This window comes from Dermacentor andersoni, chromosome 1 (genome assembly GCF_023375885.2).
Source record: "Dermacentor andersoni chromosome 1, qqDerAnde1_hic_scaffold, whole genome shotgun sequence".
Lineage (NCBI taxonomy): Eukaryota > Metazoa > Arthropoda > Arachnida > Ixodida > Ixodidae > Dermacentor > Dermacentor andersoni.
This window is the reverse complement of record NC_092814.1, coordinates 46,905,840-46,929,575: the sequence shown is the minus strand read 5'-3', so window position 1 is coordinate 46,929,575 and position 23,736 is coordinate 46,905,840. Positions and strand designations below refer to the sequence as shown.

At 46.1% G+C, this 23,736-nt stretch overlaps 1 protein-coding gene across 1 annotated transcript in view; it reads right to left on the bottom strand.

Moving 5' to 3' along the window:
* Positions 1-6,759: 6,759 nt before the first annotated feature.
* Positions 6,760-23,736, bottom strand: part of Hex-A (Hexokinase A) — a 43,302-nt gene continuing 26,325 nt past the window's right edge. Inside the window, exons 2-9 of the mRNA XM_050191114.3 lie at positions 21,663-21,825; positions 21,435-21,574; positions 13,168-13,383; positions 12,783-12,882; positions 11,466-11,658; positions 11,213-11,368; positions 10,392-10,665; positions 6,760-8,702 (exon numbers count right to left, since the gene is read on the bottom strand). Coding sequence (XP_050047071.1) covers positions 8,610-8,702; positions 10,392-10,665; positions 11,213-11,368; positions 11,466-11,658; positions 12,783-12,882; positions 13,168-13,383; positions 21,435-21,574; positions 21,663-21,825 — 1,335 coding nt within the window. The 3' untranslated portion in view covers positions 6,760-8,609. The remainder of the gene's footprint in view (positions 8,703-10,391; positions 10,666-11,212; positions 11,369-11,465; positions 11,659-12,782; positions 12,883-13,167; positions 13,384-21,434; positions 21,575-21,662; positions 21,826-23,736) is intronic.

The window sequence follows — 23,736 nt, the reverse complement described above, 5'->3', positions numbered from 1 at the left end:
GCTCCCGTCGGAGCACGGCGAAAATGCATGCTGCTGGCCGAGCGCTACCGAGGAGATGAAGAACGCCCTGCCGCTTCACCGTCGACAGTCACGATGCAGCCGGCCTCGTTCATCGAACGCACGCTTGAGAGCAGCACGATACCACTGCGCAAGCGCAACGTCACGTCGCTTTTCTTTATATTTAGCGGGCTTTCTTTGCAACGCGGAAAAAAGGACTACATGAGACGTATCGTGAAGGCAAGAATTCGATCGGTGGTTTCTGAAGGTGCTCTACAAATCTGCCTATCATACTTGGGGTTCTCAGCCAATAATTCAAATGTTGGGTAATTAAACTTAATTAGTTATGAGGAAAATAAAAAATTGTCTGAGTTACTGTGAATATTACGAATAGTATGCGTTCGGTTCAATTATCTTCCGACGCGCCTTTCATTTTTAAATTCTTGGTTTAAGTTATGTGGGACACCCTGTATATGGCAAAATAGGCCGTGGTAAAGTAGCAGGAAGCGAAGACAAAACGCTTGTTGTTCTTCGTCATACGTTGCCGTTAATCGATTCCTCTAATAATATGGCGGCAACCGGCTTTACTTTAGGACGTCATCTCCAATTTTTTTAGACCTCCTTGGCCACAACGGCCCCGCCCCGTCATGAGTTTCAGTGGCGTCAAACTTACGTACCGGTACTGGCGTTTGAGCGCGAAATTAAAAAAGAAAAAAAGTAAGTTAGGTCTGCATTCTCTAGTGAACCTCACAGAGCAATATTAATAGAGATTAGTCTAAGCTGATTTAGTTCCTTTTTTAGACTCCATTCAAGAGGCAGAAAGAGAACGATAGGCATTACAATTTGGAAAGCGTTAGCATTAGGAAAGACTTATACCCCCAGTCGCGCTATTCTCACACACGCTTTCAAACATCGTTCAAACCGAGAAGAATTGAAATATGCGAACCCCATTGTCTCCCTTCCGCAAGCGTGCGCAAAAAAAAAAGGATCGAGACAACCACCTTCTAAAAGTTCGATACCGACCGGGCTCGATCGCAATGGAAAATACTTGTGTGACACCGGTATCAGAAGGGAAACATTACAAAGACAAGCCCAACTTTAATAAGCCTCGACCGGCGGACGGAGTATGAACATCATGCCACAGACCGCCGCAGTAACAGTTCGCACGTCCAGCTGTCAAGTACTTGTGCGAGCAGTATTCGTCACTGACATGCTCGTTTGCTAAGAGCGCACATATCCTCTTAGTTCGGGTGTCGGTGTTACTGGCGCAAACGTTTAGGAAAGGAAGAAAAGCAACGGCCAGGAAGACGGGGCAGCTCTTTCTGTCTGTTTCTTTTCTTCCTTCCCTAGACCTTTGCGCCACTAACATCTACAGCCATGCACCAACTAGCCGAACATCGTACTTTGCCATCAGTTAGGGTACTCGACTTCACGTCAGCAACGCTCAATAAGCGAACATGCGAGCCGACAGGGCGAACAAAACGCCAGCACCTCACGGCACCGCCGAACCGCAGAGTCGAATTCTGCATAGTGCGGCATATGCACGAAATCCACCCACTCCACCGCTCGCATTTCAGTCTATTGTGCTGGCAGGAAATGCATACCGCACTCCGAGCCGTCGGCATCAGAATGTTCCTCTGGCTCTGGCCCATCTCTCTGACTTGCTGGGCTGGAAAACTCATGGAGCGCATCATACTTGCTCGCGCTACAGCGTTCTAGGACAACATTATAAGTACTTACCACATACTCTCATAGGTTACCGCGCACATATCTTGAAGCAGGACGTTCTTCTTCAGAGCCCGCGTTCACAAAAAACTTCTGACGCCAGAACTGTTCGCAAGAACAGAAGTCAGCCAATCGTGACGTTGTACATATTACAGAAGGCGGCCGGCCAATGGCAAGGAGAACGTACGAACGAAAATCTTCGTGAATTCTGCCTCAGCTTCTTATCCCTAGCATTGTCTATATTCGTGCTATTCTCGCTACTGAGGAAAGCATTCGACAACGTAGCTCATGACGCTATGCTCCGAGAACTGGCCCGCACAAAGTGCGGTGCCCGGGTTTACATTTGTGTCCGCGCTTTTCCTCGGACACGCACCTACTCCTTTCGCACAGCAGACGCGGCTCCATATCAACCACATTTCCACATTCGCGAGGTATTCCTCAGGGCTCTGTTCTTTCTCTTCTTTTCAATTTGGCTTATTTGTCCGGACTCTTTCTTCCCTATAGGATATCCATTACAGGCTACATGCCGACGATATTGCTATCCAGCTGGATAGCTTCTAGCTGGTTCCAGCTGGATAGCTTCTAGCAGTCAAATTCAGGACATCGTATACAAACGCACTCGATGTCACCTCTTACACTACTAGCACTATATTGGCCTAACCTGTTCACCAGAGAAAACAGAAGTTGTGCACCACCTCCGTCGATACAAGTCATTTCTGCTAAGGTTAGTGTTCCTCAGCCACAGTGCATAAAGGTTATCGGCCTCTACATTCCAAGCGATCGATGGAGGTGCCGCTGCAGCGGTGCAACACGTTCTCCGTCAAGGAAAGTAAGTGCTGCACATGATGCGTCGGGTGTCCTGGCGCTTCTGAGGCCTCGAATAACCTGACATGCTTCGTGATGCCCTTTTAGTTTCTGGCCTTCGCTATCAGCTCCCCGCTCCCCGCTCCACCAACAGAAGCGAATTGGATGCCCTCTTACGTAAAGCCACAAAGCTCGCCTAAAGTCTTTGTCAGCACCAGTGCCTCACTTCTGCTACACATGGGCTTCAGAACACGACCGATGGGATCCTCCATTCATAATCGCAATCGCGAGCTTCGCCTACGCCTCACCCAACAAGGACGCACTATCCTTGAGCGCTTATGCCATTTCGCCTCTATAGTTCCTACTACACCTCTTTCAGTACTTCCTGCTGCTACACAAAGCCTCCTATCAGTTTCCCCTCTTCCACGACGCATGCACCCTGTTACGGTTGGCGTGTAGCACCCCGGGCAAAAAGGATGCTCAAAGACCATGCCTAACCGAAACGAAGGATGGATTCCTAATTTGCTATGGTTGTCTCGAGTGGTTGCTGGTCTGGCAGGCGCCCCGCAGTGATGACAGGCCCCTTTGTGTGTGCGACTCTAGGGGAGAACCCTTTCTGCGAACTGTCCGACTCTATAGGGGAGACCCTTTCCGCGAACCAAACAGAATCCGCGGGTTGCCGCCAGAGGAGGCAAGCTCGTGCAACGTCACCTGGGAGAAAGGATCAGACGCCCTTCCCCGACCAGACTCCGTGGGTTGCCGCCAGAGGAGGCAAGCACGTGCAAACGTCACCTGGGAGAAGGGATCAGCCGCCATTCCACATCCAGACTCAGTGCCTGTCATGTGACGTTGACGTGAGCGAGATCCCGCCTACGATTTTAGTGGGCATATTTAAGAGGCCCTGCAATGTCCTTTTTCAGTTCATTCATTCTCTTCTTATCCTTTACCCACCATTGAATAAACAGTGCAAGCTTCGCACTAGAAATCGTCTCTTCCTTGCCTGGTCGCCATGGTGTACCGGACGCCTGCAGCTCGCCGACAACGCCACGCTACCCAATAGTAACGCCAGTCGAGGTTCGAGAAACAGGCGTCGCAACAACCCCCAACGGGACGTTTCGCGACGTGCAGCCCACATTTTCTATTACCAGCGCTACCTCCGCATTCATTCCTTGCATTCCTGTTTCTTCACCGACGACAGCGCATCCGCCGCACTTCCGCTGTCGCCATACTTTCGCAGTCCTTAGCTATACTTAATCGCTAACTGCTTCGTACTAGTGCTCCTACGCCAGCAGATCTGCATGCCTTGACTGCAGCTTTCTGTCATCTACCTTCGAACTCTTCACAACCTGCGATCATATATTTACCGATTCCATGGACGCTTTCGTCAAGTTTAGCAGGGAACGCTTCACGCCCCACTTGCCGCTCTCATAGCACATTATTTACGCACACTGGTGGAGATTGTGTAAATTCCTGCTCATGAGGGATCGTCGGCGAATGAACAGGCTCATAACGCTATGCTCCGAGAACTGGCCCGCACAAACTTCTCGGAGCATAGCGCGATTCGAGATGCGAGCCTCGCACGAGAACCGAGCACCAGGCCAGGGAACGTCTCTGCCCATTAGAAGAAAACCGGTGGACTTCCGGCGGCACCGGGATTTGAGCTCGGTACCTCCCGCATACGAGGCGGATACTCTACCACTATGCCACCGCTGCGGTCAACGCGCAACGTTGGGTAACGCTCAACGTTGCAATAAACCAGTTGATAGTCTGCACTCGACCTTTGTGTGTCTATTCTTGCGTGGTGTCCTGTTTCCCCAATTCTGCGCATTTAGCAATCATACATTACAATGAACCAACTAGTCCTTCAAGACATTCCAACTAGCTCGCCTGTGAAGCTTTACGCTAGGCTCCCGACATCCCCTAACCAACTCCACACGCTTCACACTGTACAGCTTAGAACCGTATCGTCTCCTCAGGAGCGTCTTTCCCCCTCCCCACACGGTACTCCCGCTTGCGCATGGCGTTATATTCCGGCAGGCACAGTCCAACACTTTGCTCTCTCCAACCTGCCTCCACCTTCTCCGTGCTTTTGCAGATGAACCCCCCCCCCCCCCCCCCCACATTCCTGCCTTGTTGAGGTTACCCAAACTCTCAACACATTCGGTGCCGCTGTCCCCCACCAGTTTCTCCTCCCTCTCCTTCCTTGTTCATCTACCCCAGCGGCTACGTGGCTGACACAAGCCACCACCTTACCGGCACAAAAGCACCTGGTGGAGTTCATCAACGCTGCGTTTGATTGCACCAGTGAGGCCTTGGACCGAGGGCCTCTACCAGGTCCATTACTAACGCGGTAGCGTTAAGGGCCCCGTGCCGCAGACAATTTGGCGCCGGCGTCCCGTGTGGAGAGTCTTGTGAGCGACAAGTCATACCGAATCACGCATACCCAACCACGCAGGCCCTCCGTGTAGTGCGAAGACGTTACTGAACTTAATTGAATTTCTCAAAGTAAAATGAGCCAGAAAAATCGTGAAGTACGACTTACACAAAACATACAGACATTATAACGTCGGACTGTAATTTGAATATACGAGAAAACATAATTCTGTTACGCGGAAACTCAAACCACTTTTCCAGCGTTTCCACCATTGATAGAGCGGCGCGCCCGGTTCCTTGCAACACCACACAAATGGCTCGCCTCCACGCATCCGCGGCCCACGCAAGAGATAACCTGCGATAGCCCTCTTAGGGTTGCAGTATGTATAAACAAAACAAAGGCCGCGTTTCTACCAGAAAGCTCACCTTCGTGCATAGCGTTCGCTGCCAGCGTTTCCCGGTAAACATTACGGTTGCATAAGCTGCAGTTGCCGGGAAGCGCGAGCAGTCGGGGATATTGGAATGCTATTGCCATAATTTAATTAAAAGTTAATTATGGGGTCTTACGTACGTGCCAAAATCACGACCTGATTACGAGGCACGCCGTCGTGGGGGACTTCGGAAATTTGGACCGCCTGGTGTTCTTTAACTTGCACCTAAATCTACGCACACGGGTGTTTTCTCATTGCGCCCCAATCGAAATGCGGCCGCCGTGGCCGGGATTCGATCCCGCGACGCCGTTGCTTAGCAGTCCAATACCACAGCCACTAAGCAACCGTGGCGGGTGCGTTCCACTCTTAAGAGCAAGCTTTAGCTCGGGTGCTCCTATCTAAATACATGTAAAAGGAGAATTCGCTTTTCTCGGCAACCACTGCACCAAATTTGACGAGGTTTGTTGCATTTAAAAAAAGAAAATATCTAGTGACTGTTGGTTTCGAATTTTTGATTTAGCTCCTAAATTTTTTTTATTAAAAATTGGCAAAAATCCAAAATTTTCAATAAACGGCACTATCAAGTTTACAACTCTAACTCAGAAACGAAAAAGGATAATACAATTCTGTGAATTGCACCTAATAGTGCATCTAAAGCGGACAAAATTGATATGCTATGCATGAATCTAAAAAAATTTAGTAATATGGAAATACAGCTTGTCTAGAACCTTTGTAAACAACGTAACAAATTCACATAAGATATAAAATGACATATCGAATTTGTCCGCTTTCAACGGTCTAATGGATGCCGTTTACAGAACTGCGATATCTGTTTTTAATGCAGAGTTCTGAATTCGTAAACATCTTTCTTCGAACTTTCGAATTTTTGAAAATTCCTGTAACAAAATTCAGGACCTAAATCGAAATTCCACTTCCAACAGTCACTAGAATTTAACTTTTGCTCTCAAATGCAACAAATTTAATTAAAATCGGTGCAGGGGTTATCTCGGAAAAACGTTTTTGCGTTTTACATGTATTGGAATAGGCCGCGTCGGTGTTGGAGCCGAGCTAAAGCTTCCTCTTAAAGGCGAAACTTAAGCGTCGTCCTCTCTCTCCCTCTCCTTTTGCTATCTTTCGTCCTCGCCTAGCCCACAGTAGCAGGAAGGACTGGGGCCTTCTGTTACACCTCTTTCGTCCCTATTCCCACTCATTACCACTAAAACAATTGCCAAAGCCTCGAGACCTTTACTGAACCGTATGCACTGTGCCTTACCGAACTAGGTTTGGCAAAGTAGTGTTTATTTGTTGTAATTTGAAGACAACGGTCTTGAAAGTGTGCACAGATGACAGCCAGCTAAATGAGTACTTTCGTACGGCTTTTGTTGAGGAAGCCAACTAAATAAATTGAGAAACAGCACACCACAATGCAAACTCTTTGTACTCTATTTATTGAAAGATTCTGGTCATTCTAATCAATATTTTTGCAGCACAACTAAAAAAAATGCATCTATAATGGTACCTGAAATCTCAAGAACAAAACATGGTTTCTCTGCACACGTTTTAAGAGCAGTAACCTTTTGCAAGACCACTCTTTACAAAGAAAAGGAAAGAACAGGCTGAAGGGATCTAAGTCTAAAAATTACTAAATAAGCAGGCTACCAAATTTCACCTACAATGCTATTTACAAGCCACAAACTACGAGCAAATGCATGGGCCTTAATCCCAATGGCAAGATTTGACGAAATAGTGTGTCCACATCATGCAACAGTAATACCACTTAATAGAGGTTGCCTTAAAATAAGGAAACAAATGCTACGATGTGCCTGGAACTATATACTCATTAAAAGAAGTGGTGCAAAACAAATGTAGTACTAAACACCCATAACACAAAAACAGACTGGATGCACATAACCGTTGAGTTTGGCACATGTCAATAAAACACACAGAATAGACTCCTATAAAACACACAGAATAGACTGTACTGATCTCATGCAAAAAATCAATCTTACTGCATCAAAATGAAGTAGCAAACTGAATATCGGGGGTGAAATATTGCATAAACTTCAACACAGGTAATTTAAGTTCATAACATGACTGGGGAGCATCATATTTCACATACCTTAACACAGGCAGTTCAACTGCATAAAGGTAATGGTTCTGCATTTCTCCTACTACATGAACATGTATCTTGAATCAAAACTGGTTTACTTTACGCCTGTTCTTGGAATGTCCTGCAGTATGCAAATTCCAACAACGTTCATAACCATGGGCCAACTGGAAGCCCTACAGCTACACATGAACCATAGACACACACAAGCACGCAATAAAAAAAAATATCACAAGAAGATCAAAGTGCAGGACACTGCAAGGAGATTACCACATAATGACAGCAGTCTTTAAAATCAACTGTACAAGTGACAAGACATCCAGTGGCAAAGTACTTAAAATGAACTAAAATCAAACATTAGAGACAAAGTGCTTAAAAAATGGCATCCTGCAGTTGATAGCACCTTTTAAACCAATGTGCCACAGTTAAGACGAACAATACAGCTTGTAAAATGCTTCTGTATGACTAGTCATCCCCCCATACCCATGGAAGAATGTGCCGACATTTCAAATGCACCGGAGAATGCACCAGTGGATTCAAAAATGATTTGCTGCTAAGAACTGTAGTGCCATGATGGTCCTAAAACATAAGCTACCATCAGAAATTGCAGCACAAAGTGCCATCAGCAAAATTTACACTAACAGACAATGAGATTGCATGTGAATGCGATGACATGAGTGTCAACATGAGATGTGCCGCAGTAATATTTGTTTCCAAGAGCAGGGATGACAGGACAGTAATCATCCAAGAGAGTAGCTGCGATATTACTAGCAGAATTGGACAGGGACTCTTGGATGCAACCAGCACTTAAGCCGAACAAGGCACCTGTGATTGCTTAATGTTGATTTCACTGCTTATAGTACCACATACAACACATGGCACTCACATGCATATTTTTCGCAACCAATCTCTACATGTATCACATACATTGCATGCTCCTGTTTTCTCCCCCTAACTCTAAACAGTTTAAGCCTCTCAGCCTTCTTACGCACTTAAACAAGGACCCTTGGCTGTAATTCCTGCTCTGTCATTTCTGATTGCAAGAAAAGCCTCAAGCCCTGCAGCAAGACTGAAGAGTTGGGCAAATTTTAATGCGGTGTCCAATAAATAGCGTCCCACAATGAACAGACTCTGCAGCACAACGAAGGCTCAGTGTTGCTGTCTCAAGGGCTTTAGGTAGCTTTCTCTTTCTTTGTGCGCACGGCAACAGCTGCAACCAGGGCAGCACCACGACCACTTCCGTCTTCAGAAAGCATCAGGTCAAACTGAAATAAAGGTGAAACTGCACTGTTAATACGGCACTACAGATGGCTGACATTGCATCCGAGTAGGCAATCACCACTGTAAATAATGACAAGGCAAACTAATAATAATGCCATTGCTCCAGACAGCACACACCCAAATTTGCAGTAACTAGATACTACAATGTATCAGTGCTATTCCTAGCAAGAGTGAGCTTCTGCACTTCTCATGTAGGTTGAAGGCTAAAACAACATGGGTCAGCATACACCAACCTACAGCAAAAGCAAATGTTTCTCTTCTCAAAGAAAAAGAACTACATGTACACTTAAATGTGAGGACCATGCTAGGACCATGCTAGGACTGCACACAGAATACATTGTAAGCAGGGCTCTCCCAGTACAGCTGCACATGCGAGAGGTTGCATAGCATGTGACCTCTCGGGAGTGGTGTATTGCAACAGATGATTGTGGTATGTTAAAATGATCCAAAATGGTATTTTGCGATTTTCCTTCAAAAACATGCTTCCAGGAAAGAATGTCTAGTAGAGAGACTGGCCAGGTTACCAGTAAATACAGTTAAGGTTCTGTGTTCTCAAATTAATCCAACAAAATCCAAAAAACAGTTGCAGGTAAAGAAATAGACAATTTTTATATACCCAAAAAATTCAGACCTTCAAGGGCCCTCAGTTGCAATGACGCGACATTGCTGTGACTACATTCATGGGAAAGAGTGCCAGAAGCTACAATACAATTGCCGTAACAACAAAATCCTCGCACAACCTGCTCACCAAGTCGAGGTTCTTACAGAAATGAACTGCTCTCAATAATTTGGGAACTAGAAGCAAAGTCTACTCTTTTGCCCGACATGCACCATCTCCTGGCAGAAAGCCTGCAGGTGCTGCCAAGTCTATGGAGTGGCACATTTGCAACAATCGCTATGAGGATGTTGGCTGCGTGCTCCACAGTGTAGACAAGGACAAGTACTCTGGAGCCATTAACAGCTTCCAGGCTTCCTTACTTCTGCTATGTAAAAGTGGAGCTAAGCTGTGCCGTGAAAACTTTTCACAACCTGCAGTACATCAGAAAGACATTCTGGTATCATGATCAGATAATGAACTTAAACATGAAGACTGAACTGCCAGCAGCATACCACTCTTATGAGCAAGTGTCTTCTACCACTTCATCATTCAGGCATGACACTACCATGCTGGCAAAGGAGCTCTCAAAATCAGGCACACCAACAAATTTTTCAGGCACTTGTTTTCCGAAAGACACATGCCTGAGACTGGCCTGTACTTACAAGTACTGTGCTGGATCTACTAGTTTTACTATATCCAGGGCATTTTAATGTTTCGTACAGCAAATTAGAAAAAGTACACCGCAGTAATTTCAATACTGGTAAATATGCATGTATATATTATAGTAAATCGCAACAGCCATGAACTATTCTATTCTAAACGTTGACTACAAAAATTACTCCTGCAGCATACACTGCCCTCAATTTTTCTTTTCAGTGAATGCTGTTTTGAGGGTATGGGCGAAACTAAAAGGTAAACACTATAAAGGACAAAAAATAAACACGAAATTTCAGCAGTGAAAGGAAGCTCCGGTAAACTTTTCTTTTTCATGGTAAAAAAAAATTAGTTTTGCCTTCAAGATAAACTTTTAATATGCAGAACCCTGAATGTATAACTAGATTTCTTTCAATCTTACCTTATACTGAGGATTGGCAAGTTCGGCAATTTTTGCCTCCATGAGTGCATGGAATCTGGGGTGAAACCGGTACACTGAGCCATCAACACCCACAGTGGTGTGAGGTCGCTTCATCTTGTTTAGGATGGTGGCCACAGCCGCAGACACCAGGTGGGCAGCACGTGATGACACACGGGCACAGATGAGCTTGAGGCTCTCACAGTCTTCATCCGTGCCGACCATATCCATCTTCACCATTACACTGTGGGCTTCTTCATAGACACCTCGGGGATCACTGCACAGGCACAAGACATACTTTAGGCATGCACATCAACAGCCCACATTGTGTTGCAGCAAATCTCAACTGCAGAAGAAGATGGATAAGAAACATTCTGTTTTCAGGCATGAGAGGCAGAAGCAAACATGGAGTCAATCCTACTTTCAGGCATGAGACAAAAGCAATCATGGAGTCAATCTCTGTTGCCACAGCACACACAAAAAATTACATTATGGGGTTTCACATGCCAAAACCACTGTCTGATTATGAAGCACACCGTAGTGGACCGCCTAGGGTTCTTTAACGTGCTCCACAAAACACCAGTGTGTCAGTGAATTCCAAGCATAAAATGTGAGCAACCATTCCACTAAGCCAGTATACAGTCGAGTGCCCTTACAATGAACCAAACCACAAAAGCAGCATGCTGTCATTCACACAATCTTGACCAATAAATGAACTTAAGGTCAGATATAACCACCATTACTTGTGGCATGCTTTTGCCACTTTCAAGATGACATGGGCTTTTTAGTAATTTACCCTTGGTCTCAGAGAAAAAGGAATTTACCTTTCAATCTGAGAAATGTACTTTGTCTTGAAGAGATATGGGGTCTTCATTTTCTCAGAAAGCTTCGAGCTGAACATCAAATTTTCCTCCGCAAGGTGTACCAAGACACGACGGACAAGCTCCCCCATGTACATGCCAGAAATCATTTTCTCAAATCTAGGCAGAGCAAAGAGAAAACAAATGAGAGGGCAATGAGCAACTTGGAAAAAACATGTCTAAAAACACCTTTTACATAGCAGCAAAGGTTACTTACAACTGCTTTCCAGGGTTGAGTGAAGCCGAATCAATTTCTTTGTCATAACGTGTTCGCACAAATTCCAAAGAGCCATGGTCACCAAATGCACCCCACTCTGTGTTGATAATGACTTGTCGAGGTTCTTCTTTATCTCCATCCCAAAGTTCAACATTTTCTAGTTTCTCCATGTAACATGCATTTGTTCCAGTTCCTAAAGCAGAATGAGAGTGTCTGTCAGTCAAGCAACCCACACTACACAACAGGGATAGCATTCTGAATTAAAGTGATATATATCTCAACATGAAGCTGATCTTGAACATAATATTCAAATGCTATGCTCTCCATGCTCATATTGCAGAGACAATATGTATGTTCGGGCTCATTTCACTGTTGCTTGTTTCACCATAACTTGGCAAACGGCGAAGGCTGTGGGACCTCTTCTCTCCACGTTGGAGAGAGCCATCCGCTTCTTAATACAGTTTGTGCAACATAGTTTTCCTTTAATGCGAGTCTTTTTGTTTGACACAAGTTTTGTGTTCCGATTACTCATCACCAGGCATACTTTTTAATATAAATTCACTTGAATTTTTTTTACACATGTGGAGCTGCCTGGCTTTTCAATTCAGAAAGAAGAAAGTTGGGCCAACAGACAAGAAGTAGGGGCACCAAATATGAATCTAATTTTTTCACTACAGCTCACTTTTTTGAGCAGACGACACCTCCCACTAAACACTGGGAGAAGTCACGTGGCATTCTACTGCCATACCAGTGGCCCACAGCGCTCGCAGCCAACCCTATTTGCCAAGTTACAGTGAATGAGTACAGGTACATACGATCAATCATGGTGCTGAGTACGAGTAGTGTGCAACACATAAAAGGGGTGTGACAAACTGCAGCAGTGCCACCATCGGACCTGCCAGCATCACCAGCTGTGCAGCCTTTCTAGTATGCCACATCGTCCCACATTCAATGAGGCAAGTTGTGATCACATCAGGCGTGCACGCATGCAGGCACTAAGATGTGAGCAAAGTTGCACTCCTTGGGGCACACACTGTATCTACTACTCACGGATACATGGTCGCATTAAGAAAGGAACAAAATTTTGTTCCCAATAGAAAATCAAAAAATAATTGTTCAAGCAGCCGACAACGCAACAGCTAGTGCATGACATTATGGGACTGTGACAAAAGCATGGGCTGTGCCTCACTATACGTCAGCTGCAACAACATTCGTGATGAATGCCTTCGTTCTGCTCCACACGGTGCTGTCACCACCGTGCTGAGTACTGCACACTCCGAGTAGAAATACTAAGCTTTACAGTGCAGTAAAACTTACCAACAATGAGCCCAAGTCTGCATTGCTTGTTTTTGTGAGCACATGACATGAGAGTTCCTGTTGTGTCATTCACAACTGCCATAACATCAATATTGATGTCCTGAAGAAAAAAAAACTCATTGATACATTGACATAATGAAGGCATACAGTAAAAAGTAACAAAGACAAGACTTGCCGTGTTGTAAATGTTAGGAATGAACATTCTGAACAGAGCTCGGTAGTTTTGTTTTTGAAGTTACAATAAATTGTTTATTTGACCCTAAACAAGGACATGTCACAGAGCACTTAAACACAGCACAACAGTACTTTGTAAGCCAGCCTCCACATCAGCATGCAAGCAGTGCGATGCAGCTGCCATGTCAAAAATGATAGAAGTTCAACCCACCCTCCGCTTCTTGATTGCTTCCCTCAGCAGTTGCACTACATCCTCATTCTCAACACCACTGCATTTGAAGCCCTTGGTCCACTGAACCAGTCGGGCTTTCGTGAGGCCCTCTTGCCGACAGGGAAAGCTGAATGTAAAGCCCAAGGGAAGCTTCTTGTCCTTGACTTTGTACTTGTCCATAAATTTGGACAGGCAGTCGGCTATGTGTTCAAACAACTGCAAGAGAATTGTGCAAAAATTAGCACCACTGCAAGTTCACCACGGGAAAAAAGTTACACTTCTGACAACAGTGTAATGACCCCATATAAATTTGTACTCGTGCCTCTTCAATGGCTACTCAACAATGCACAACTTTCTTCATGCAAGCAAGCATGAGGTACACAATCTGGTGAATTCAGTCTTGTGCACAGGTAACTTCAAAGGCTAGAGCAACCTCGCCACAATCCCAGTGTGCATATGTAAAGCATGCTACCATGATACTAATACAAGTTCCTACTACTATGATACCACACTTGCATATAAGGAACCTTGTTTTCTTTGTGCACATGCTAAGGCACATTCATGAAGATTGATTTATGCAAGAAAATGGAAATCCTGTTTTCAACAAACCAGGCCCATTTAGCTAGTGTGTTTTCACGAATGTAAAGTGATATTTTCTTCAAGAATTACCAATGGAGATGGCAATCTGAACAACAGGATATCAAACAATGAACCTAAGGATAAAGAGGCATTTCACAGAATGAACTTAATTCCTCCCATGGGCAGGCTTGTTCAGCGAGACATTTTTTCTTTTTGACAGGTTTTACCCTTGATACCTATTGGGAACTGATTAATTAGTTCCCGGATTGGTTAAACATGCAAAAATGTAAAAAAAAAAAAAACTGATATGAACACCAGGAAAAAGTTGTCAATTTATGGGAATCTCATATCGCGAGGGACTAGGCGAGGAAAAATGGCAGCCCAAGAAACTCGCCGGTGCGCCTGCTTCTGATTAAGTGGCGAGGTTTTCCCGCCTTGGGTATCTGCTTGACAGCATTTGAAAGAACTACAATAGGTAGTGGCTGCTTTTGGAGGCGTGCAGCATGGTACGCTACTGCTTGGTGCCGTAGTGTCGGACGTACGCAAGGAAGCCTGGTGTCAGCCTTATTCACACGTAGCAGCAGGACAAAAAGCTGCGTGAAGCTTGGCTCGCGAAACTTAGAACTGGCAAACAGCCATCGGCTACAACTCGGGTATGCAGCAAGCACAGACGAGAGGAAGATTTCTGCTACGGCGTCGGGACAGATTTTCTGCGAGTAGCAGAAAACGCGCACCGAGACATTCGCCCATGCCCGCTGCCGGCTAATGTCACGACGCTTTATTTGGTCTATGAACTTGTTCATGCTAGATTCTGGCAAGTTCCCTGAAATGGAAAAGGAGCGGTAAGAAGCACATTAAAGAAAGGCATGGCACGTGGTCATGTTTGTGTTATAAATTAATGTACTGGATTACGAAAAAGAATCAGCGGGAAATCGCACGCTGAGACAACCGATAAACATGCAGTGCGACGCAACTTGAGAAATACTGAAATGTCCAAGAATATAGAAGAAAAAATATTGAATCGTCGCAATGGCATATCACAATCACAATTATTTTTTAGCAGCTCTGATAGCGTCCACACAACAATGGTTGCTTGTGTATTGTCAAATGATCACATGCTGTGGCCTAAAGCTCACGGCACGGTGCGAAAACGTGCTAGCAGCGAAAGCAAAACATTGTGCGTGCACATGCATGCAGACGTGCAGTCAGTCGCTGCGAACCCGTGCGATCGCAGATTTGAGGCTTCTTTCTATTATGCTCCATTCGGTTATAGAGGCAGCCCACAGTAAGCATATATTTCACATAGTTTGCTCTCAGCGTTTGCCTACCTTTTACGCAAGAAGCTGATTCGGGAGACTACATCGCGGCGACCGCGCGCTGTGGCATTCATTATACGTATTGGGTAAAGAGATATCGTCTGTAAACGATTCTGTGCTTCCAGTTTGCCCAAGATTATTATTTTGACAGTAAAAAACTTCCCTAATTTTGAGAGCACTTACAGAAACCTCTAGGAGGGCTGCCACGTGTTTTTATTGAGCGCCGCAAGCCAAACCTATGAGGAGCACACCGTGTTATCCCTCATACTACGCAAGGGAGGCGCTTCCGACAGACGGCGACTCCATAAGTCCTCGCGCCCAAAACGGAGGACAATCGCAAGCGAAGCGGAGGGCATGGAAGCCTGCTTTATAGCATGTTGCGACAACGTTGCAACACCACGTCACTTTCATCACGTGACATGTTGAGCCGAATGGAAGTGGAACTGCGATTACATAGCTAATTGAGGATAAATAAGCACAAATTAAATTCATGCTAATGCATTTCCTGTGGCATTATATAGCTTGTTCCACTTGCGTACATGACAGTGCCACAAGAGAATATTAAGGGGAGGGACAGAAACACCCCCGTACATGCCCTGCCTAATGCTTTATCACTCGAACATAAAAGAAAAGGGGGGGGGGGAGTTGTCAGCTGTAATGTGCGAGAAGTAATACCATTTTACTTCTCAGCTATTTATGGCGTTTTTTAAGCATGAAGCAATCTTTCAAACACTTAACTATGCTCAACTTTATGAACATTACATACCCAGGTAAGGAAAATCATTCGCAGATGTTCGTATAATTGTCAATATCTGAACTATCAATATCTCGCTTCATTTTTGCACATTTCCCCTCCGGGCAAATGTATCGCAATGCACGTGCGATGTGAATAATATTAATAAGTACAACGGACTGTATTGAAGGACATTGCCGAGTGTTTTTCACATATTGCTTCGAATTCTTGCAAGGTTACTACGAAAAACATGTTTTTTGGCATAATTTATACAGCGTTTCATATGCTGCGTAAACTTGAATGTGTTGATCATATAGTGACACATAAAACCCTAATAAGCATACCACAAAATTTTAATATGATATATATATGACTGCCAAAAATCCTACAATTGGTGCGATGAAAATTGAGAAATGAGGGGAAAAAAACGAAAGCAAGTGTAGACATAGCCCATACGTGCGAGCGTCTTTTTATATTCTCCATCTATATTCGGATACAACTTTAGAAAAAAGGGGAGGCTCCATCACTTCACCTCGTCCGACGAAAAACGCAGCGACACAGTACGCGAACACACCCGTCGCTAACAATAGGCACCACCCGCCGTGGTTGCTCAGTGGCTATGGTGTTGGGCTGTTGAGCACGAGGTCGCGGGATCGAATCCCGGCCACGGCGGCCGCATTTCGATGGGGGCGTAATGCGAAAACACCCGTGTACTTAGATTTAGGTGCACGTTAAAGAACCCCAGGTGGTCGAAATTTCCGGAGTCCTCCACTACGGCGTGCCTCATAATCAGAAAGTGGTTTTGGCACGTAAAACCCCATAATTTAATTTAATTTAACAATAGGCACCAGTCTTTGGAAAACTTTTCTCATCGTAACGTCACTCGGGAGCGAAATAAAACAACATGGAACAAACACGCAGGATGTGTGTTCGTAGCGGTCGCCGCGGGATCCTGTTTTCAGGCAAAGCGTAGCGCAGCACCAGCGATGCTCGCTGCAATGTTCCTTCGCCGGATCATGGCTCAGAATAAGCGCTCGCGGCACAAATGCCGCATCGTAAGCTCGTAGTAATATTTCCGGCATCATAAACCATCACAAACAGTTCTGGAATTCACTCCGACGAGGGGCTGAAGCACACAGCTGACGCGACCTCGCCCAGTCCGAAGCGCGGGCGGCCATCTTCTCCGTCGGCAGGCTCACCGCCGTCCGGCTGATAACATTAGTCCAGAGTGCGCGCTCATTGGTGGGTGGTCGTGTGCCTCCGCCTCAGAGGAGTAAACGCTCCCTTTTTTCTAAAGTTGTATCCGACTATAGCTAGCGTTTTTTTTTTATGCTTCTTAAAGGAAGTGCCCTGCTGCCACTTTCTGCAATTGCACATAATCCTCTTCATCGGTGGGGTGACGACCTCGCCTATCCATAGCCTCACCACACCACCTATTATTTCTTGGCGGATTTTGCCGGAAAGAAGATTGATTTTGTCATGGGAAATTTGGTTTATGCACTGGGAAACGCAGCACATGCGCTTAATATTGTTCTTGAACATCGTACGAGCGAAAGAGGCAAACAAAAGCCTGTGCCTGCACGGCAGGTGTTGTCACAGCCCAGACTAGCCACGTGAAAACGTGGCCATACCGCGTTGTCGTCTGCTCATCCTCCTCGAGGCGTTCCTCTCCTTGATCACTGCGTGGCACTACCATCTACGGCATTGCGCAGGGTGTCTACCAAGTTGACATTTCCAAATCCCCCGAGTTTTACAGGTTTTCCCTCAGTGCCGTTACAAAATTTCCTGAGTGACATAGAACTTTGTTTTATGTCAAGACGGGCTAACATCACGTCACCTGATGGTGTCACTCTCTAGTAAGCATGTAAAAAAATTTAAAAATGACCTAATCCAGTTTGAATAGTAAGGAGTAGTGCTTACTTTATTCAAAAAGAAAACAGAAGGGAGGGGTTAGTAAGATGCACAGCAAAAAATATATTCGAAAAAAAAGAAGGTAAAACCCACTGTCGAACATTCCCCAAATACGAACAAAAAGGAGATGCATACAGAAGCAATTATTTTCGAAGATGAGCTATTTCTATCAACTGATAGCAAGCTCACTGGTGTGAGACCCGAACTTTGTCACAACTGGGATTCTCTCTCAACAGCTGGTAACCTCAACTGTCCTGACATACTCTCGCAGCCAGTGCACACCGCCTCAGTGCTGCGTTTTACTGCTTCAAAAAGTTTATGTTGGCTTGTATTAGGGACGCCTGCATCTCGGCGTCAGCCAACGCTTTGTTTTACGAGCTCAAGCTCCTTCAAAGAAGCGGCGGCGGCACACTTCCTATCCTGTTCACTCCTCAGTGCGTAGGTCCCTTCTGTTCTCGTCCTCCTTCCGACGCGTGTTCGCCCAACGGACCATTTGAAGCGTCTTCTTGGTCAGTTGTACAGTCATCGTCCGATATTTCGGGCTCCCTAGGGGCCGCGAAAACGTCCGAAAAATCAGGGAGTTGGAAAAAAATGAATGCATGTCTTTTACTGCCCTTCAGGGCTAAACTCACCACAGGAACATCCGAAAAAGCTCTGAAGGCCACCAGTACACTTATTAGGCATACTGGTGCTCGTACTGTGACAGGAGATGGCGGGTGCACGCGTGTATAGTGAAGGAATATATACTGTTTCCCGTGACAATTGCCTCTTCACACGCTAGATACGCTTCACCGCAATACTTTCGGGTATGCTTCACCACGTAACGTTACTCTACTGAGGCGAAGCTGACTTTCGAAAACCGGCATTATGCAACGCGCCGTGCTTGCCGACCTTCAAAGCCAATCGCGAGAACCACAAAGGCGGAGTCTGTGCCATTGCTTGACATTGGTGAATTCTTTCAATGAAAAACACGGCACAGAACGGCAAGAAGCTTAACAGCGAACGTCGAAGCAGCTAGGCTTAGCGTTGCCGCGGTGGTGGCTACGGCTGCCAGCTGATCTGCGTGCGAGAGCGCCGTTCGAGAAATGGCGGCGGTGGTGGCTTTGATTAATGTCATTTCAGACCTTTGATCACGGCAAAAAGTTCGGAAAATCGGATGGTGAAGGGTTCTTGCCCCTGAAATTTCAGACGTTCTTATACCTAGGCTCTATGGGGTAACGTGGTCGAGCCGCGAAGTCGTCCGAACTATCGGGCGTCCGGAAAGTCGGTCGTTGACTGTACACTCTGGCAACTCCTCCAGCCGACGACACGGCGTCAAAGACGATTCGTTACGATTCCTCTCTGTTACTCGAGCCAGCGTCACTGCGACTTTCGTTCCCTTTCAATTTCAGCTAATTTTCCCTGATATGAGCACAAATTCCCCGAGTTTTCTCAGTATTTCCAGACTATTCAAAATCCCTGAGAATTCCTGGTATGCCTGGTTGGTAGACACCCTGACTGCGATATATAGACACGCATGCGCGGGATGGAACGCATGCCTGCGATGAAACGAGCACACGAAATAGCGGCGCCAAACTGCGCACGCGCCAGACGCTACCGTAGCTTTGAGCTTTGCGTGCCTCCACTATTTTGGTAAGTTAGCGCACGGCCGCTCGATGAAAACGCTGTGCGTTTTCATCGAGCAGCCGTGGTTAGCGCGAGGCGCTAACGCTCGCAAAAACGGCTTCGCCAGCAAACATGGCGGCGCCTTGTAGGCGAGGTCTGCCCGCTTCGGATCAAGTCGCCGTCCTGTGCTGTTTGATCGATTCGTTCTCAACAGATGCTTGTATTTTTTTTTAGATTTGTGTCATGATACTTTCACAGCTAAGTATTAGTGACAACAAGGCGCTGTTTCCGAAATATGTCCTCAATTTTCCCGCGCTTTAGGCTTAACAAGGGTGGCTGTACAGGGTCCTGAATATTTGGCTGCGCATGTTCAAAAAAAGATTTTGCGCTCACCGGTGCACTGTTCTTGCTCAAATTTTGCAGAACGATCGCATTTTGGCGTCGACTTCGTTTAGTATAGCACTTGGCACAGTTCATTGCCTGGTTTCTAAGAAAAATGTGCAAATTTGCCAGCGCTTACAGGGACGCGAGCTGCTGCCAACATAGAGTTTCCTACAAAAAATAATTTTTGTAGGAAACTCTATGGCTGCCACGACGGCGCAAGCATAAACTTGTATCGCCACCTGTCGTCATCTGCAGAAAACAGCGTTTCAGGGAGGGCTGCCGCGTTTTGCCCACTCCTGGAACAGGCAACTGCCCTCCCTGAAACGCTGTTTTCTGCAGATGATGGCAGGTGGCGAAACAAGTCTGCGCCACGGCCTGCTTTTCAGACGCCATTTTTCCCTTAGACTTCTCATTTTTGTCTGAAGTGCACTTTCGCAAATCTAAATGTCGCATGCGGAGTGTAATCGCAGAAGAGTGCACTTCGGTCGGAGTGCGTTCCCGGAACGCACTTTGCTGGTCGAGCTCATAGCCTCGCCACCAGCGGTTTCAGCGATACAAAATGTAATGCATAGAAAAAGGACACAGAAGTTCATTCTAGCTAGAACAGAACTCGCCGATATTGTTCTAGCAGGATCAAATGCCGCCTCACCGCACGCCACCATCTTGTTCTGGATTGGCTAGGCATTCATCTAGGCCGGCCCCGACTTGTAACAATCATGATAAAATGATTTTAGTTTTTTGTTGAGTAAATATAGATTCAGACTTTTTTTTTTTATAATACAACTAAAGCAAACGCGTTTTAGAAGTTTTTTTTTATTTTAATCCACATATTCAAAAAACGATTTTAGTCTTGCCATTTTTTTTTAGCGCGCGTGCGCTCCGTTTTCCCGTTTAGCACCGGGTAGCCTGAAGTGTCACTCACGGTCCCGAAGCGCACTCCTACTAAGTGCACTAAACTTGCCCGCTTGACTCCTGTTAGTCATGTATAGGGTCCTGAATATTTGGCTGCGCGTGTTCAAAAAAAAAAAAAAGAAAGATTTTTCACTCACCGCAGCACTGTTCTTGCTCAAATTTTGCAGAACGATCGCATTTTGGCGTCGACTTCTTTAGTATAACACTTGGCACCATTAGCAGCCTGTTTGTTTAAGAACGAGTGCGCTCTTCATAAGTGCACTTAATAACTTGCCCGCTTGACAGGGGTATCGCATGGCCTTCGAGTTCTCGCAGTGCGAGTGCCAATTCACGCGCGTTGTGATCTCTTAAAGGCCACAGATTAAAAATGTGTAGTACACAGGGCGCCACAAACTAAATCATAATTCACGGAAAAGGGTAGTGCCACCGCTGTGCCCATAATATGGATACACAATTGCGTTATATTGACATTTTCTGTACGCTAGGTTTACTTTAACCTTTACATCTAGATGGCGTCTCAGCTGTTTGCGTTCCGTTTCGCTCGGTTTCGCTATTCAAAGACTAGTTCGCTGCGAAACCTACAAGAGCACTAGCGTTGAGCCACTCGCTAACGCAAGCATCTTACGCCATACTACAGCTCTCTACGAAAATTGAGAGAGAACGTCGAACATTGTGGTCCATAAACACGGTGCGTGCACGCACAGCCGTACATTGTCAAATGTACTTGCACCGGTACGCGCGCGCTTGACACCTCGGACAAGTGCACCGTTGTCTTTTGTCAGAACCATTTTAAATTAATGAACAGTGAAAGTGTTCAGTGTACTGACCTCAGTACCAGTTCCCAGCATGATTTCTTGAGGAATAGCGTAAATTTCGTTCTGCATGCTGAATCGATCACCGTCGATATCAATGAGCAGAACTCGGAAGTTCGTGCCCCCCAAATCCAAGGCTAAGAATGTTCCACTTTCTGAAATGCAGAAAAAGGCTTGTCTCAGTAACGCTTCACATTCACAAGCACCATGTTCATTCATAAGTAACAGCCCAATAAGACTTACCTGATCCGTTGGGAACGTCCCTCACATAGGTCATGAACATTTTGACTTCAGCCGATTTGTGAGTTTCTTTTCCGAGGCCTTTGTTGAATTCATCAAGAAGCTTGGCCGAAACTTTTTGCAATACATCATTGGGGAGCTCGAGGTCACGGGTCATGGCTTCAACCTGTGATAGAGGAGAAAAAAAATGCATGTATTGGTTAAGTAACATCCCACAATATACTATGCCCCGCGGTTTCTTAGCACGAACAATGCTGGAAATAAATACGAGCAGGGAGGACAAAAAAAAAAAAAAAGAAGCTTACATGCGAAAAATTTTTGACGGTGACTTGCACGCAATTACGCATAACTATATTTGACATTAATAAGTAAGCAAAACGTGCGCACCGTCGGTGGCGTCAGACACGCGAAAGGGGCTGGTAGGCCCGTCGAGTTAGCCCCTCATGCTCAATATAAATCGAGCTGGGCACCTAAGTCCGACTGTAGAATCAGTATCTTGCAAACATTTCGACCTCGCAGTACAATAGTAGGCCAACAGCCATTTGCACTTCCCTCGCCCTGACCCAACGGTACATTGGCCCGTCAAACATTTCCGACGCCCCTGCGCAGTCATCGTTGCACTATGACGTCGCAAAGTTGAGGCTTCACCGCATAGGCGGACAATTCTACGAGTAAAGCCGTGCTTTTCGTGTTAATGAAACCACCACGTAGTATTCCCTTAATTTGACATCGCTTAATTCAATATCCCGCTTAAAGGGGCCCCTGAAACGGTTCGGACAAATTTTGTAGACGCGTAGGGTACAGCTTAAGTAGAACATTCACACCACAATTTAAGTGAAGCGTTACGTATTAATGGAGCTACAAGCGATTACAAGTTACCCTCCTCCCTAGCCATGTTTTTCCTCCTCAACTCGTTCGCCGAGCCATCGGGGCTAAGCTCCGCCTTCACTGGTTCTGCGTCACGATGCGACGTCACATCGTCCACTTCCGATTGTTTTGGAGCCCGCCCGCGCGAAACCTCTCCGCTAGCCGCTTGGCCGTCGACCGCAAGCGAGAGCTATCGAAGCAGCGTGCGTTGCGAGCATTCTGTCGTAGCGCCGAACGTGTCTGGTATTCCGGTAATCACACACTAGCTGAACGACGCAACGGTGGAGGCATAAACTCAAGCTGATGAAGGAACTTTAGCGTAGACGTACGTGAGCTGCCTGATCAGTCTCCACGGTCAAGCCACCCGTGGGCGCAGAGCTTAGCCAGCCAAAGAAAGAGCGAATATTGCTCTAACCAAGTGTAAAACATTTTAAACATTTACAAAAACAACGTCTTAACAATTACACTCCGGCGAAAAATGTACACCAGCAGCAAAGAAGAATACATTTTGTTACTGCTACTGTGTCTGGTTGAGCTCTATGCCACCAAGTGGCTGCACCGTGCAGACCATTCACATTTGCGCTTCTGTTCATCCCATGAAACAACATGCAAGGGGACACGGCCAGGCCCTGTCCCTTTTGCGCTTGCGTTTACCCTAAATACCGGACTCGCGAAACGCTATTGCGTTAGTAATCTTCCGGTGTAAAGTGATGGCCGCAATCGCGCAAATCCTGGCGCCGATCGGATAGCGGCAGTCCGATGTGCTGCAGCCAGTCCGCTCGTCTACTGGCTTGCAGAGGGACACGATGTCGCAGCTTGAAATATTGCCAGTCGCTACGTTTGCAGTCCACAACGCAACAAAAGAGACTTTTAGCGTGTCCGGTATTCGGGCAAGCGCGGGCGGTTTTCCGGTTTAGCGGGGGCGTCAACGTGAGCGGCCAGATTGGTGGCGCCAGCTGGTGGCGCAAAGCTCAACCACACAAACACAGAGCTAATACTACATTCTGCTTAGCTGCTGGCGTAAATTTTCGACAGTGGCGTAATCGTGTTCACAATTACGCCGCTGCCAAAAATTTGCACGAGTGGCGAAGCAGGATATGGTGAGTTACTGCAGTTTTAGCTATGCGTTTGTCTGGTTGAGCTCTACAACACCAGGCGGCTTCACCGCTCACGTTTACGCCCCGACCATCCGGTAATCCGCCCAAACCGC